Raw genomic sequence first — 18,261 nt, forward strand, 5'->3', positions numbered from 1 at the left:
GCGGGTATCTCCATATATGGTAAAAGTTTACCCAGAGTGATTTGCGCGAGTCCGCCATTGTAGTATGATGCTGTAGTTAGTAAGTTCCTTTTTTTTATATTTTGTTGTGGGGAAGACTGGCTTGTACAAACCCCGTTTCTATATGAGTTGGGAAATTGTGTTAGATGTAAATATAAACGGAATACAATGATTTGCAAATCATTTTCAACCCATATTCAGTTGAATATGCTACAAAGACAACATATTTGATGTTCAAACCGATAAAAAAATTTTTTAGTTGCAAGTAATCATTAACTTTAGAATTTGATGCCAGTAACTCGTGACAAAGAAGTTGGGAAAGGTGGAAATAAATACTGATAAAGTTGAGGAATGCTCATCAAACACTTATTTGGAACATCCCACAGGTGTGCAGGCTAATTGGGAACAGGTGGGTGCCAGGATTGGGTATAAAAACAGCTTCCCAAAAAATGCTCAGTCTTTCACAAGAAAGGATGGGGCGAGGTACACCCCTTTGTCCACAACTGCGTGAGCAAGTAGTCAAACAGTTTAAGAACAACATTTCTCAAAGTGCAATTGCAAGAAATGTATGGATTTCAACATCTACGGTCCATAATATCATCAAAAAGTTCAGAGAATCTGAAGAAATCACTCCACGTAAGCGGCATGGCCGGAAACCAACATTGAATGACCGTGACCTTCAATTCCTCAGACAGCACTGTATCAAAAACTGACATCAATCTGTAAAGGATATCACCAATGGGCTCAGGAACCCTTCAGAAAACCACTGTCACTAAATACAGTTTTTCGCTACATCTGTAAGTGCAAGTTAAAGCTCTACTATGCAAAGCGAAAGCCATTTATCAAAAACATCCAGAAACCCCGCCGGCTTCTCTGGGCCCGAGATCATCTAAGATGGACTGATGCAAAGTGGAAAAGTGTTCTGTGGTCTGACGAGTCCATATTTCAAATTGTTTTTAGAAATATTCGACATTGTGTTATCCGTACCACAAGGGAAGCAAACCATCCAGGCTATTATTGCCCCAAAGTTCAAAATCCAGCATCTGTGATGGTATGGGGGTGCATTAGTGCCCAAGGCATGGGTAACTTACAGATCTGCGAAGGCACCATTAATGCTGAAAGGTACATACAGGTTTTGGAACAACATATCCTGCCATCTAAGCGCCGTCATTTTCATGGATGCCCCTGCTTATTTCAGCAAGACAATGCCAAGCCACTTTCAGCACGTTTTACTACAGCGTGGCTTCGTAAAAAAAGAGTGCGGGTACTTTCCTGGCCCGCCTGCAGTCCAGAGCTGTCTCCCATCGAAAATGTGTGGCGCCTTATGAAGCGTAAAATACGACGGCGGAGACCCCGGACTATTGAACGACTGAAGCTCTACATAAAAAAAGAATGGGAAAGAATTCCACTTTCAAAGCTTCAACAATTAGTTTTCTCAGTTCCCAAACGTTTATTGAGTGCTGTTAAAATAAAAGGTGATGTAACACAGTCGTGAACATGCCCTTTCCCAACTACATTGGCACGTGTCGCAGCCATGAAATTCTAAGTTAATTATTATTTGCAAAAAAAAATAAAAGTTTATGTGTTTGAACATCAAATATCTTGTCTTTGTAGTGCATTCAATTGAATATGGGTTGAAAAGGATTTGCAAATCATTGTATTCCGTTTATATTTACACCTAACACAATTTCCCAACTCATATGGAAACAGGGTTTGTACATGCACCCTTAGTTGCCATTTGTAATACAAAGTAACATTTTATTCAAACTTAAATTTGTCACTATGGAAGCGCTAAAACAGCAACAAAGATGATGGGGAGAAAATGCTGTCTAAGCGAACCCATGTAAAAAAGACTGCCCCTTCTCCTGAAGAGAAGAAGGTCAGAAAGCAGCTTGAAGATGGTCTGTAAAACATACCGTAATCTATAGACATTTTTGACCAAAGAACCACAATTGCATGTTATGTAGACCACAAGGATATGTTTTAAATGCAGAAAAAAATATTTTTTAGTCAGGTATGTCTAACCTTTTTCTACCAAGAGCCAGATACAAATTAAAAATCAATCAACATTTTATTTTATCCACCTAAAAAGTAGACTAATTACAATATATTTGATTTTTAGGAGTCCAATTCCGGACTAAGAGACCAAGACTATATTTAACTGCAGACTTTCAGTCTTAATTTGAGGATAAGTAAATCCTAATCAGTTAAATGGTGTAGAAATTACAAGTTCATATGTGCATTCCACTTTTTAAGGCACCAAAAGTAATTGGATAAGTGGCTGCTCAGCTGTGTCATGAACATATATGTGTTTTAATGTAATCACATTTCCAAGGAGCAGATAAAAGATCAAAACTTAATTTTGATTATTTGCATTTGATATCTTATGGTCATTTCTCAACATGAGATTCAAAGAACTTTCATATCAGTGAATGCAGCAGTTATCCCAGAAACACCATAAGAAAAAAAACAACTGAAGTCGATGACCGAATATTTATTCCCTTGGTGAAGAAAAAGCCTTCACGACAGTTGTCCAGATCAACAACACTCTCCAGCAAGTAGGTCTACAGTGTATGTGTGTCAAAGTCAACCATCAAGAGAAGACTTCACCAGAGTGAATGCAGAAAGTTACCACAACGTGCAAATCATTCGTGGGCCTCAAAAACAGGATGGGCAGATTAAATTTTGGCAAACATCTTAAAATCTTTAAGGTGCTGGAACAATATTCCAGGCACACATGACACCAAGATAAACTTGTACAAGAGTGATTGGAAAATAAAAGTATGAAGAAGGGATCCAAAATATAGCAGCTCATCAATGAAGCATGGTGGTGATAGTGTCGTGGCATGGACGTGCATGGCTGCCAATTGTACTGCTTCTCTTGTGTTCATTGATGATTGTGACTGCTGACAAGAGCAACTGGAGGAATTCCTAACGGTTTCGAGCAATTTTTTTGGCTCACATTCAGTCAAACACTTAAGAACTCATTGGACAGCGCTTCACAGTGCACACACTTAAGAACTCATTGGACAGCGCTTCACAGTGCACACGGACAATGATCGAAAGCAGTGTTTCTTTACTTGAGGGCCGCCCAAAAATGTGTTTGTCAGCTGTGGTCCGTATGAGGTACAGCGGTACTCATTTGTAATGCACTATTCCACCATTTGTGGCAGTAATGACAATCTCAATTAGAAGACATGTGGAGCTAAAGTCATAGAGAAGTTTGTCAAGTGCTAAATTATGACTTTTGAAAGGTTGAAGCTATATTCTCCTTAAAATGTCATTTTTGTTGACAGTTATTAACATTAATAATTTTATTTTAGCACAACATGATTGTATAAATTTTTTTAGTCTTATGCAGTATATTTGGTTAGTACTTGTTTTTCTAATCAGCCTGACCTAAGCTAAGAGTTAAATTTGTTAAATACAAAATAACCTTTGCGATTAACACATGGTTTCATATAATTTAAATAAATCAAGATTAAGATTACTAATTTAGTGTTAATATTCAAGTGGCTCATGGACCCTCTAGTGGAAAAGTTGAACCCTGAGGTCATACAGATTAGGAAACCCTAATCGAAAGCATACTGAGAATTTATTTTTTTATGGCAAAGAATTGGAATGATAAGCAATGGCCGAGTCAGTCAACTGATCTGACTCAAATGGCTTTTCACTTGCTGAGGACAAAACTGAACTCAAGACAGTGCAGTAGAGGCGTGGCAGAGCATCAGCAGGGATGATGCACAGCATCTTGTTCTGGTGATGTCTATACGGTCCAAACTTCAAGCTGTCATGCATGCACTGCAAAGAATATGCAATTGAATTTTAAAAAGTGAAAGTGGGATTTATAATCTTTAATTTGTCCAATTACTTTTGGTGCCTGAAAAAGTCAGGCACATATTCAAACAGTGGTAATTCTTACATCATTTACGTGATTTGGATGTACAGTATATATCCTCAATTTAAAGCTGAAAGTCTGCAGTTAAAGAACATTTTCCTTTCATTTCCAATCCATTGTGGTGGTGTAGAGATAAAAAGATAAAATTGTGTCGATGTCCAAATATTTATGGACCTAACTGTGTTTGTCATATATGAATATATATATGCATGTATATACATATATATATATATATATATATATATATATATATATATATATATATATGTACAAACCCTGTTACCATATGAGTTGGGAAATTGTGTTAATTGTGAATAAAAACAGAATACAATGATTTGCAAATCCTTTTCATCCCATATTCAATTGAATGCACTACAAATACAAGATATTTGATGTTCAAACTCATAAACTTATTTTTTTTTTTTGCAAATAATAATTAACTTTGAATTTCATGGCTGAAACACGGGCCAAAGTAGTTGGGAAAGGGCACGTTTACCACTGTGTTGCATCACCTTTTCTTTTAACAACACTCAATAAACATTTGGGAACTGAGGAAACTAATTGTTTAAGCTTTGAAAGTGGAATTCTTTCCCATTCTTGTTTTATATAGAGCTTCAGTCCTGCAACGTATTTTACGCTTCATTATGCGCCACACATTTTCGATGAGAAACAGATCTGGACTGCAGGTGGGCCAGGAAAGTGCCCACACTCTTTTTTTTTAAGAAGCCATGGTGTTGTAACACGTACTGAATGTGGCTTGGCATTGTCTTGCTGAAATAAGCAGGGGCGTCCAGTAAAATGACGGCGCTTAGATGGCAGCATATGTTGTTCCAAAACCTTTCAGCATTTATGGTGCCTTCACAGATGTATAAGTTACCCATGCCTTGGGCACTAATGCACCCCCATACTATCACAGATGCTGGCTTTTGAACTTTGCGTCGATAACAGTCTGGATGGTTCGCTTCCCCTTTCGTCCGGATGACACGATGTCGAATATTTCCCAAAACAATTTGAAATGTGGACTCGTCCGACCACAGAACACTTTTCCACTTTGCATCAGTCCATCTTAGATGATCTCGGACCCAGAGAAGCCGGCGGCGTTTCTGGATGTTGTTGATAAATGGCTTTCCCTTTGCATAGTAGAGCTTTAACTTGCACTTACAGATGTAGCGACGAACTGTATTTAGTGACAGTGGTTTTCTGAAGTGTTCCTGAGCCCATGTGGTTACATCCTTTTGAGATTGATGTCGGTTTTTGATACAGTGCCGTCTGAGGGATCGAAGGTCACGGTCATTCAATGTTTGTTTCTGGCCATGCCGCTTACGTGGAGTGATTTTTCCAGATTCTCTGAAACTTTTGGTGATATTATGGACCATAGATTTTGAAATCCCTAAATTTCTTGAAATTGCACTTTGAGAAACGTTGTTCTTAAACTGTTTGACTATTTGCTCACGCATTTGTGGGCAAAAGGGGTGTACCTCGCCCCATCCTTTCTTGTGAAAGACTGAGCATTTTTTGGGAAACTGTTTTTATACCTAATCATGGCACCCACCTGTTCCCAATTAGCCTGCACACCTGTGGGATGTTCCAAATAAGTGTTTGATGAGCATTCCTCAACTTGATCAGTATTTATTGCCACCTTTCCCAACTTCTTTGTCACGTGTTGCTGGCATCAAATGTAAAGTTAATGATTGTAAAGGCAGGGATTTGTTTCTCACTTGTCACCTGGGATAGTGGGTGTGGCTACATGTGTGTGGGCGGAGTGTGTGTGTGTGTGTGTGGGAGGCGTGTTTGTGGGGCTGAATGATTGCTGAATGAATATCACCTGCACTTGTCTGGGGGAATTGTTTGGCTTGTTTGGAGGGGTGTGAACCTGGGTGCCGTTACTTCTGTTGACCGCAAAAAGAACAGCAAAAGGAGCGCAAAGGAACCACAAACCATCTGAATATAATGTACTGTATTTTTACTCAAAGGGACAATAAATCACCCTCAAAACAGCAATAATTACTTCATGTTGTATCCTTGGACGTAGCGTGTCAGACAGAGCCCTGCTTTCCACTCTCAGTGACTAATTACTTTTCGATAGTCACACAACATTGTCAACAGAAAAGGCTACAGATCCAACACCGACCTTCTGATACTTCGCTGAAATTGTGCCACTCAACCACTCAAGTAACCGAAGGAGCGCAGCACAAACCATGGTATGTGAAATTCAGTTCATTCATACTGTGAAGTCTACTTGCCTGGACACAGTTGATGCCGGTTACTGCTGCATATTGGATAGCTGTGGCTGTCATTTTGATGTCATTATTGCTTGAAATGGAATTAACCTGTGGAAAAGTGGATCGTTTGTTTGTGCACTTTAAAGGAGTGATGTTGGACGTGGAAGTTAGATGCATTTATTCCTGATGGTCAAGCCTGAAATAATGTGTGGCTTTGGAAGCAACAGTGGATTCATGTATGGAGTCGTATTTGTGCCAAAAAAAAAGCAGCAAAGTTGGATGTGGATTCATGATGCAAATGTGGATTGTCAAATATGCTCTCTGAACTTTTGTGGTGCACATTTTGCTAAATGTCAAGATGAGTGGATCAAATGCTGGTTCACAACTGAATGGACCAAAAGCTGGTTCAAATGAAAATCAAATTGATTTCAATGAAACTGTTAAGAGAAAAATCATTCTCACTGAAAAGGATTGATTGATACTTTTATTAGTAGATTGCACAGTACAGTACATATTCCGTACAATTGACCACTAAATGGTAACACCCGAATAAGTTTTTCAACTTGTTTAAGTCGGGGTCCACGTTAATCAATTCATGGACTTGGTGTGCAAAAGGGAGAACGTTCAAAAAGAACGCCAAGCAAGAGTGAATAAAATGAAATGTGTCATCATTGCTTTAAAGAAGCTTGTGGAGAATGATGAAAATGTTTCTCAAGTGAAAAATCATCTGGACATTTTGATGCAATTAAATAAGGAAACAACTTCCCTGCATTAGTCATTGGTTGAAATGGTACCTGAGGTGGAAAAGGATAAACAAAAGGTGTGGTTTGCAAGCATCAATAAATACAACAAAGGATTTATTGAGGAAGTGACACAGTGGCTCTCTGAAACTAAGAGACCAGTCTCAGGATATGCACCAAATGACAATGTGGAGGAGAAGGCCACATGTGAAGTAGTGCATGATGACATTAACCAGAGGACAGCATCTCAAATATTGGAAGCAAAAATCATGGATCGAAAACTGGGACTTGAAGAACTTCAAACTCCTCTACTTCCTCTTCATGTGTCAAAGCAGAGGCTCAAATAGATGCTCTTCTCGCTTGTCAAAAATTGCTCAAACAAAAGCAAGAACTGGATCAGCAAGAGGAGGAAATAAGGATAAGGAAAGAGAGATTTGAGCTTGAAGTGGAGATAGCAGCAGCTCAGGCTCGGATGGAGGTCCTAAGAGTCTCAGGAAGCAGTGTGAAAGGCACCAGATATAAGAAATCAGATGGTATGGAATCTTATTTGGCCAAAGGAGCACATGCTCTCTTAATGCTGAGACTGATTCATTTGTGCCTGGTGGCCATAGAGTGTATGACAGTCAGAGTACATGTAAGTCTCATTTAACAAAGCCGAATGAAAGGAAAGTTACTGTTGATGTTGGACCTCAAATAGTCCATCAAAGGCTGCCTGGACTCCCAATGGCTACTAATATGAACAGTAATACTTCAGCTTCTCAATTTACAACAAATTCACATGTTCAAATGCCAGTAATAAATTAAAATAACAATTTAATATCCATAATGGCAAGGCAAAATGAAATTTCTGCTCTACTGGTGCGACAACAGAACATCTCTTATTTGCCAAGGGGAGAGACCCAGGTGTTTGATGGAGATCCTCTTCAATATCATGCCTTTATGAGATCTTTTGAGCACAATGTTGAAGAAAGGACATGTGACGCTGGAGACTGATTGTAGTTCCTGGCACAATACACAAGGGGACAACCACATGAGCTTGTTCAAAGCTGTCAGCGAATGTCTCCAGACAGCATATCAAAGGGCTAAGGCTTTATTGGAAGAGCATTTTGGGAATGAGCAAAATATTGCTTCTGCTTATTTGGACAAAGCACTATCATGGCCTTTGGTTAAAGCAAAAGATGCCAAATCTCTTCAAGCATATAGTCTTTTCTTAAGAGGATGTTGTAATGCAATGGATGACATACAGTACACGTCTGAGCTAAACATGCCTGCGAAAATGCTGATGGTGATCAAGAAGTTACCGTATAAGCTGATAGACCAATGGAGGACGGTAGCTTGTGATATTCAAGAGTCATGTTCACGAAGAGCTACTTTCCCTTTTATTGAACATCAGGTAAAAATTCTAGCAGACCCTATATTTGGAAATATGCAGGATACTCCAAAGACAATGCAAATCAAACATAGCAGCAAAGAGCGTCACACACGAAACCAAGCAAGTTTTGCTACTACAGTAACATAAGTTAATGGAAAGGCCCATGTGAAGGACGGAGCCCCACTGGACAAAAGGACCTGCTTGTATTGCGAGGGTGAACATGCGTTGGAGGTGTGCTCTCTATTGGGAAAGAGGGCACATATTGACAAGATCTCTTTTTTGAAAGAACATGGAGTTTGCTTTGGCTGTCTGTGCATAGGGCACATGTGTAAGGACTGCAGGAGGCGCCTGACATGTAAAACATGTGGAGCTAAACACCCCAGCATTCTTCATATTCATCTAAAGAACAAGGAGCAAGAGAAGGATCTAGCAGTTGCAGCAGGTACAAACACACCGGTGGGCAGCTCTGTGGTGATAGTGTAAAATAGTGGTCTTACTGGGGCCGGTGACCATGGCTGTAAGTTATCCATCGTGCCAGTAAAGGTCAAGTCCAAAAAGGGTCACCAAGTTGTGGAAACGTATGCCTTTCTGGACCAAGGCAGCTCTGGCTCCTTTTGTACATCAAGTCTGATGAGAAAGTTGAATGTTTCAGAAAGAGGAACTAAAATTCTCTTACACACTTTGGGCCAAGAAAAGATCGTAGGATGTTGCATTGTGTCAGATCTGGAGGTAGCTGGTCTGGAAAGTGATCTCTACTGTGACTTGCCAGATATATTTGCACAGAAGAAAATGCCTGTATGCAGGAGCAACATACCACGGGAACAGGATCTAGTCAGATGGCCATATTTGCGTGGAGTACACCTGCCTGAAATTGAACTGTTGATGGGCTTAAATGCACCAAGAGCTCTTGAGCCAACAAAGGTGAAGGAGGAGGGCTGTACGCTGTTCAGACCATATTGGGATGGACTGTCAACGGGCAAATGTTTGAAGCAGACTTGGAACAACCTAACATCACTGCTAACCACATCTCTGTGGTGGAAATGGATGAACTGTGGAAGCTGCAGTTTCAACTCGACTTCCCTGAACGCAGCCATGAAGAGCAACTGGGTCCATCAGGAGAAGATGGTCAGTTTATGGAAATGGTGAAAGGCTCCATTGAGCTGGTGGATGGTCATTACACCATTGGTTTGCCTTTAAAAAAGGGAAATGTGTGCATGCCTGATAACCGCAAGTTAGCAGAGCAACGCGCCTTGAATTTGAAAAGGTTCCAAAAGGATGCCTCATTCCATGGGGACTACACCATGTTCATGCACAGCATCATTATCTGCGGTTATGCTGAAAGAGTGCCTGTGGACGATCTGGCATGTAACGGTGGCAAAACCTGGTATATTCCACATCATGGTGTATACCATCCGCATAAGAAAATCATCAGAGTGGTGTTTGATTGTGCTGCATCATTTAAAGGTACATCAATGAACACACAGCTGCTGCAGGGACCAGATCTTACAAGTTCATTGATCGACGTCATAGCCAGATTCAGGAAAGAACCCATCGTTTTGATGGCAGATATTGAGGCCATGTATTACCAGGTGCGTGTGCCAGCAGAAGACTGTGACTTGCTGAGGTTTCTCTGGTGGCCGGGTGGGGATTTCTCGCAACCTATGGAGGAGTATAGGATGTGTGTGCATCTCTTTGGAGCAACCTCGTCACCAAGCTGTGCAAACTTTGCTCTGCGAAAGTGTGCGGAGGATTACAGCAACTCCCACAGTCAGCAGGTGGTGGACACAATCATGCACAGCTTTTATGTAGATGGCTGTCTTGTTTCTGTTGCTCTGTCACAATCTTCAAGCCATTTGTGCCAGAGGTGGCTTTCAGCTAAAGAAGTGGATAAGTAACAGTCCAAACGTGTTGGCTGCAATTCCTGAAGAGCAGAGGGCAGTGAATGTACAGGAGATGGATCTGGATCATGACAGACTTCCTATTGAGAGAGTTCTGGGTGTGCAGTGGTGTGTGCAATCAGATGCATTCAAGTTCAGGATTTCAATCCAAGATCGACATTTGACCCGTAGAGGGATCTTATCTGTGGTCAGTTCCATTTACGATCCACTTTGAGTGCTTGTGCCAGTGGTGCTGAAGGCCAAACTAATCCTGCAGGATCTGTGTAGGAGAGGCTTTGGGTGGGGTGATCTAGTAGCTGAACTCATTGCACAGGAGTGGACAAATTGGATGAAGGAGCTCCATCTACTGGAGGATTTCAAGGTTTAATGGGTTGTACTTGTATAGCGCTTTTCTACCTTCAAGGTACTCAAAGCGCTTTGACACTACTTCCACATTTACCCATTCACACACACATTCACACACTGATGGAGGGAGCTGCCATGCAAGGCGCCAACCAGCACCCATCAGGAGCAAGGGTGAAGTGTCTTGCTCAGGACACAACGGACGTGACAAGGTTGGTTCTAGGTGGGATTTGAACCAGTGACCCTCGGGTTGCGCACGGCCACTCTCCCACTGCGCCACGCCGGTTAGAAGATGTTTCAAGCCTGTGGACTTTGACACTGTAGCTTCCGCCCAATTGCATAATTTTTCAGATGCAAGTGAGGTGGGTTATGGAACAGCTACCTACCTGATGTTGTGCAACGCCAATGGAAACCTGTGCAGCACCCTTGTCATGGGAAAGTCTAGGGTGGTTCCCTTGAAACCAATTAACATTCCCGGGCTGGAGCTAACCGCAGCGGTAGTTGCATCACGTATGGACACATTGTGGAGAAAGGAGCTGCAGATGCCATTGCTTGACTCTGTCTTTTGGACTGATAGCACCTCAGTGCTAAAGTGCATCAAGAATGAGACCACCAGATTTAGAACATTTGTGGCTAACAGGGTATCGAAGATCCTTAGAGCGTCTCAAGCAGCTCAGTGGAGATATGTGAACACCTTGTCCAATCCAGCACAAATTGCTTCCAGGGGACTTGGAGTAAAGTCATTCCTCAAGGATGAACAGTGGATGTGTGACCCACAATTTCTGCTACTATCAGAGGAGCAGTGGCCTACAAACCCAGACTGCTCAGAAGAAACATCAGAGCAAGATGATCCTGAGGTCACAAGGAGCATTGCTGCTAATGCTGTTTCAGCCGAAGAAGTTGACTCGATGTCTCAATTTTTTGACCGTTCTTCTTCTTGGACCCGTTTGAAGAGACTGATGGGTTAGGTCAAGGTGCTGCCGTCCCACTTAAAGACATGTTAAAGGGAGCAGAAGGATGTTCTGAGCAAGGAGCTGCAGAGTGTCAAGGACTCTTTCAATGTTTTTCTCACTGTGGAGGAGTTGAGAGAGGCAGAGTTAGAGATAATTAGATTTGGTCAAAGGAAAAGATTCCCAGAGTTTTCCAGCCTCTTAAAGAAGCAGACTGTGAAACTTCACCCAGTACTTGATAGCGGCATCTTGAGAGTCCGGTGGGAGGTTCAGTAGGGCAGCAATGCCTGAAGAATCAAAGCATCCGGTCATATTGCCCAAAGACCTACACATTTCTGACCTCATTCTGAGACACATACACACCGAAGTCGGCCACGGTGGAAGAACCCACATGTTGGCAAGGCTTTGCCAGAAGTATTGTATTATTGGAGCTTGTGTAGCTATACGACGAATCTTGGCCAAGTGTGTGGTCTGCCGACGGGTTTTGGCAGTGCCAGCCAGCCAACAGATGGCAGATTTTCCACTTAATAGGATTTCTCCAGATGAACCGCCGTCTACCTCAGTGGGGGTTGATTGCTTTGGTCCATTTGAAGTGAAACGTGGAAGATCAAAAGTGAAAAGTTATGGAGTGATATTCACCTGTTTAGCTCTGAGAGCTGGGCATATTGAAGTAGCCACATCATTGGAGACTGATTCCTTCATTAACACTGTACGTCGCTTCATGGCAAGGCGAGGCCAAGTCAAGGAACTCTGCTCGGACAACGGAACCAACTTTGTTGGCACTGATAGAGAGTTGAAAAGGTCTTTGGAACAGGGGAATCAGACACAGATCCATGAAGAACTCCTACAGAAAGGAATAAAGTGGAAGTTTAATCCTCCAGGTGGTTCCCATCATGGGGGAGCCTGGGAGAGATTAATTTGTTCAATCAGGAAAGTCCTTAACTCCACTTTGAGAGAACAAACTCTGGATGAAGACGGCCTCCACACTGTGCTGTGCGAAATCTCAATAGCAGACCAATAACAAAGGCTGCCACAGATCACAATGACCTAGAGGCTCTAACTCCCAACCATCTTCTTATCCTCAAGGGTTAGCCATCTTTTCCACCTGGTGTTTTCCAAAAGGATGACTTGTATGTTGTGCGTAGATGGAAACAAATTCAGTATATGTCCAACCTGTTCTGGAAAAGATGGACAAAAGAATACCTACCACAGCTTCAGGAACGCCAAAAATGGAATAAGACCAAGCGCAATTTTGTTCCAGGAGACATTGTGCTTGTTGTGGATGACTCTGCACCTCGCAACTCTTAGATTATGGGGAGAGTTGTCAAGGTTGTTCAAGAATAAAGAGGACTTGTTCGACAAGCTAAGATCAAGACCAGGACAAGCTTTCTGGACAGGCCTGTCACTAAGATGTGTCTGCTTCAAGAAGCCGAGGACATCTGATGGGATTATTTGTTGACAGGACTTGACTTTGAATATGACTTGTGACACAGACCACACTCTGTCTAGGCTCTGAAAGTTCTGGAACCTATGGCCTAGTGACACTTGCATATACGTGAAGAACCTGCTTGTGCAAGGACACTGAAAATCAACTATTGTTATAACTGCAAAAAAGGAAAATCTAATGTTCTTGTTTGATTTGATGTATTTTACATTGAATATTTCCGTGCAGCTACTATTGCTCAGTAATTATTATGTTATAATAATTAGGGGCTGGAATGTAGAGGCAGTGATTTGTTTCTCACTTGTCACCTGGGATAGTGGCTACATGTGTGTGGGCGGAGTGTATGTGTGTGTGTGTAGGCGTGTTCGTGGGGCTGAATGATTAATGAATGAATATCACCTGAACTTGTCTGGGGGAATTGTTTGGCTTGTTTGGAGAGAGTGTGATTCTGGGTGCCATTACTTCTGTTGACCGCAAAAGGAACACAAAAGGAGCGCAAAGGGAACGCAAAAGGAGTGCAAAAGGACTGCAAAGGAACCACAAACCATCTGAATGTAATGTACTGTATTTTTACTCAAAGGGACAATAAATCACCCTCAAAACAGCAATAATTCATGTTGCATCCTTGGACCTTGCGTGTCAGACAGAGCCCTGCTTTCCACTCTCAGTGACTAATTATTTTGATAGTCACACAACAATGATTATTTGCAAATACATTTTTTTTATCAGTTTAGACATCAAATATGTTGTCTTTGTAGCATATTCAATTGAATGTGGGTTGAAAATTATTTGCAGATCATTGTATTCCGTTTATATTTACATCTAACACATTTTCCCAACTCATAGGGAAACAGGGTTTGTATTTAAAATGTGTATATATATATATATATATATATATATATATATATATATATATATATATATATATATATATATATATATGTATATATATGTGTATATATACATATGCATACATTTTTTTTCGGGGGTGCTGGAGCCTATACACAGTACAGGCCAAAAGTTTGGACACACCTTTTCAATGTGTTGTCTTTATTTTCATGACTTATTTTACATTGTAGATTGTCACTGAAGGCATCAAAACTATAAATGAAAACATTTGGAGTTATCCATCCATCCATTTTCTACAGCTTGTCCCTTTCGGGGTCCCGGGGGATGCTGGAGCCTATCTCAGCTGCATTCGGGCGGTAGGCAGGGTACACTCTGGACAAGTGGCCACCTCATCAGAGTGATACGGAGTTATGTATTTAACAAAAAAAGGTGAACTAACTGAAAACATGTTTTTATATTCTAGTTTCTTCAAAATAGCAACCCTTCGCTGTGATTATTGCTTTGCACTCTTGGCATTCTCTCGATGAACTTCAAGAGGTAGTCACCTGAAATGGTTTTCACTTCACAGGTGTCATAGTTTTGATACTTTCTGTGACAATCTACAATGTAAATAGTCATGAAAATTAAGAAAACCCATTGAAATTAGAAGGTGTGTCACAACTTTTGGCCTGTACCGTATATGTACATACAGTATACCTTTGTGTATGTGCGCCCGCGTGTGTGTATAATAGGTATATATACCTATATATATATATATATATATATATATATATATATATATATATATATATATATATATATATATATATATATATATATATATATATATATATATATATGTGTATATATATATAGGTATATATACGTATATATATATATATGGGGGTATATATATATATATATATATATAGGTATATATATATATATATATATATATATACAAATGGATATATATATACACATATGGATATACTATATATATATATACATATGGATATACAGTATATATATGTGTGTGTGTGTATATATCTATTTACAAATATAAAATTAATTTAAAGATAATAGTAAATAAGATATTTTTTGTATGCATATTGTATTTTGTTTAAAATCCTGACTCTTAAAAAGTCTGATGTGCTACAAGCATCAACAGTTAAAATGTTTCTCATTCTGTTACACCTTTTTGAATTCCAACATGTACCTTGACATTCTAAAGTAGTTTATAGAATACAGTTAATATATATTGCCATACTAGCTGTACACTGACTACTTTAAAATAGGCATGTATTTTAAAGTTACAAGTTACATTTCAGTAGTAGGGTAACTTTAGAGGAAATACTGTAATAAGATGCTTGCTGAAATGTGAGGTTGTATTTGTAATCAGAGATCCCAAAAATCTAGAACATTTTCTATCCAAATAACGTATGTCCACTGTAAATAATTTTTTAAATGATTATTTCTGTAATGATTTTCTGTTGGTGAAATGTTTTCCTGCAGAATCAGATGACATTTTACCTGGGTCAAGCTATGAATTCAAAGGTGACAACCAGCATCGTAAGGGAGTGTTTAAACCAGGTAAAACTCACTGACCATTTCTAAACAAGTCTACTCATATGCACATGTCCTTTTCTGTCCTGTGTAAAGACACTGTCTCTTCTCAGGCTCCCCTACAAACTCACCATTTGCAAATCTAGCAGCCAGACAAAGGGTAAGAAATAATCTATTGCCATTACTTTTGTTGATATTTAAGTTCTCCTGTTCAGTTTTGCCAGATGGGAAATGGCAAATTATCGTACCGGAACATTAAACTTATCATATTTTGAGGACATAAAATCATCATATTTTGAGGATAACTATCGTACATACTCAATTTGATGTTTGTCAGGACCCTTTGTTATAGTGAATCATTACAACAGACCTTGTATAGAGTAGTTTATAATGAAGTTTTACCTTTTAATAAACAACTGTTAATTCCCCCACTTGGATGTGAATGGGATGTATCCTGTTTCTGTTTACTAAGAGCCAAGAATTGATGGGGGTCAAACTTTCATTTATTTGGGTAATTATTGATGTACAGAGGGAGAAATTATTGTAAAAATACGACAATTATTGTACAAAGGGATGGATGTCGAATCCGGTACTTTGTTTGACACCGACCGAATCCTAGCTGTACAACTATACACCGATTCACATAAAATCCAACGGTGCCAGGTTGCACGTGACATCACACTAGGTTCCTTACTCAGCTGGTTCTTCGTACTTTGGCACTTGGCAAACACTCCAGTATCACTGAGCTTCTCAGCCAAACTACATCAAGGTAATGTTTCAATATTTAATGCCAACAAAGCAACTCACTCAAAAGCACTTCGTTTGTCCAAGTAAGGCTCCAGTTTTCCTAAAATGCCCTGGCTTGTTGCTATTATACATAGGCTTGCTACTGATTAGCATTAGTGACTTTACATGCCGATTTCAACGCCTCCAAATTTGTTAACAAAAACTACAACAAAAATGCATCTTAAAATCAAAAACCTGCTGTGCAACAAGTACAATACTTACAGTATTATCACTTTCAGCAAAGACTGAACTGACTAGCCAACACACAAACTATACACTACTGCCATCTAAAATCTTGGACTTCCAACTTGAATTGCAACTCAATGTCATACTTGCAAATGAGTCTCAGAAAGGGGATAATTAAACAAGATAAACAACTGGACAGCAGTTATATCAGCTCATTTTTAAATTTTGCAAAACAATCATTAAAAACTAGTTAACACACACAAAGGTTCGGAAATTAGTGACATTGAGTATTAGCATTGATTTCCATGTACCGGGAGTTGGTACTGTATCAGTTTAAATGTGCACGGTACTCATCGCTAATTGTACATTTGCTAACACTGCTTGTGTTGGACATGACATTTCTCAAGCGTTATACCCACTCAAGCGGTGTGGGCACTGTTTCTTAAGTAAAGCCATGACATCATTACGATGACATCATGGCTTTGTATCAAATCTTTTAGGATTTTTAGTTTTCTCTATCACTTACAGTACATCAGATCCTCTTAAGCAGAAGTCAATAGGTTCTGCCATTTGCCAATTAAAAAAATATTCCAAATTTAGGTTGACTGTCACAAATCATATACGTGAGATTTTTTTTTTTTGTATGTTTGGGACCCCCATCAGTGTCCGCCAGTTGACCTCTATTCAACCTGTGTGATGATCAAGTTGTAATGTATTGAACAGTGCATTCTATTTTTTAAACTATTAGATTTATGCATAGTGCACATATTGTCCATTGAAATCACTTAGTTTGCCCTGATGATAGATAGCTGTGAAAATCTGTCTAAACAAGCATAATTGTTAAAGTTTTTTAATTTGTAAAACCTTTATTTTTATCTCTGGGAAGGCCCTCTGCAATGCCATGTTCTCATTTTGGTAATTCCACTTGTTTTCATGCTTGTGTACTAATCTTAATCACATCTCTTAAAACCCAAATGTAGAGTATAGGGCTGGGCGATTATATGATCGTGATCGATGATTGCCATTAATTTGAGTTTGGTCACTGTGATCAGCTGTTAGCATTTTCACCTCGATCAAACATGCCAAAAATATCTTTTTGATGTTACCTCAGTAGTAAAGAATAGGGACGTAACGATGCTTGGTATGATCCCGCATGGAACAGTGCGCCTTTATTGACCGTGATCCTGAGTGTGTGTGTTTTTGTACATTTGCGTGTTTGTGTCCGTTTGTACGTGCGACATCCCGTTCCATCGTCGCGAACTTCGGCTCGTCCTGATGTCATTAATGTATAATCAGCGTTGTGCCTCTTCCCCAGCTGAAAGTGGTGCCCAGAAAAATAAAATAAAAAGCTATGATTAACACTTGCATAGAAGTTGAAACACAACCGTTTAGAACAGGGGTCGGCAACCCGCGGCTCCGGAGCCGCATGCGGCTCTTTAGCTCCACCCTAGTGGCTCTCTGGAGCTTTTTTAAAAATATATGAAAAATGGAAATGAGGGGAAAAAAATAGATATTTTGTTTGAATTTGGTTTCTGTAGGAGGACAAAAGTCAGATATCCTGGAAGTGGTTATAGTTATTTTGGAAAATTATTGATTTTACTAACCTGCCTTGCAAGTGAATGCAAACTGGTTCAAGGTATATTTAGTCTGTTTTCACCTCGTCTTCTGGACAACTCTGACACACGGCAGAGGCTGGCCCCTTTTGAGTGACAGGCAAGGGGCGAAAGAGAGTTAGAGAATGTGTCTCGGGTATAAGTGCATGAAGTGAGTAGTCGTTCCGGAAAGTCATTTTAGGGAAGGAGTGAAAAACGCTGTCCCCAATCGATTACTGTCATTGTGCACCCATTCCTCTTCTTTTCTTTTTCATTGCGACCACTCCAGTTAGTCAGTCATAGCCAAGAAGATGTAAATGTTGTGAAAAGGGTATTCAGAGTAGGGCTGGGTGATATGGCCTTTTATTAATATCTCAATATTTTTAGGCCATGTCACGATAAACGATATGTATGTCAAT

At 39.9% G+C, this 18,261-nt stretch overlaps 1 protein-coding gene across 7 annotated transcripts in view; it reads left to right on the forward strand.

The window, feature by feature from the left end:
• Window positions 1–18,261, forward strand: part of LOC133549306 (ankyrin repeat domain-containing protein 26-like) — a 69,834-nt gene that overhangs the window by 16,854 nt on the left and 34,719 nt on the right. For all 7 annotated transcript variants that reach the window (XR_009806062.1, XR_009806063.1, XR_009806064.1 and 4 more), the window contains 2 exons: window positions 15,228–15,305; window positions 15,392–15,438. Coding sequence is in view for 4 of the 7 variants with exons in the window: in XM_061894565.1 (XP_061750549.1) it covers window positions 15,228–15,305; window positions 15,392–15,438 (125 nt within the window). In the remaining 3 variants the exon portion in view is untranslated. The remainder of the gene's footprint in view (window positions 1–15,227; window positions 15,306–15,391; window positions 15,439–18,261) is intronic.

Source organism: Nerophis ophidion, linkage group LG03 (assembly GCF_033978795.1).
Source record: "Nerophis ophidion isolate RoL-2023_Sa linkage group LG03, RoL_Noph_v1.0, whole genome shotgun sequence".
Lineage (NCBI taxonomy): Eukaryota > Metazoa > Chordata > Actinopteri > Syngnathiformes > Syngnathidae > Nerophis > Nerophis ophidion.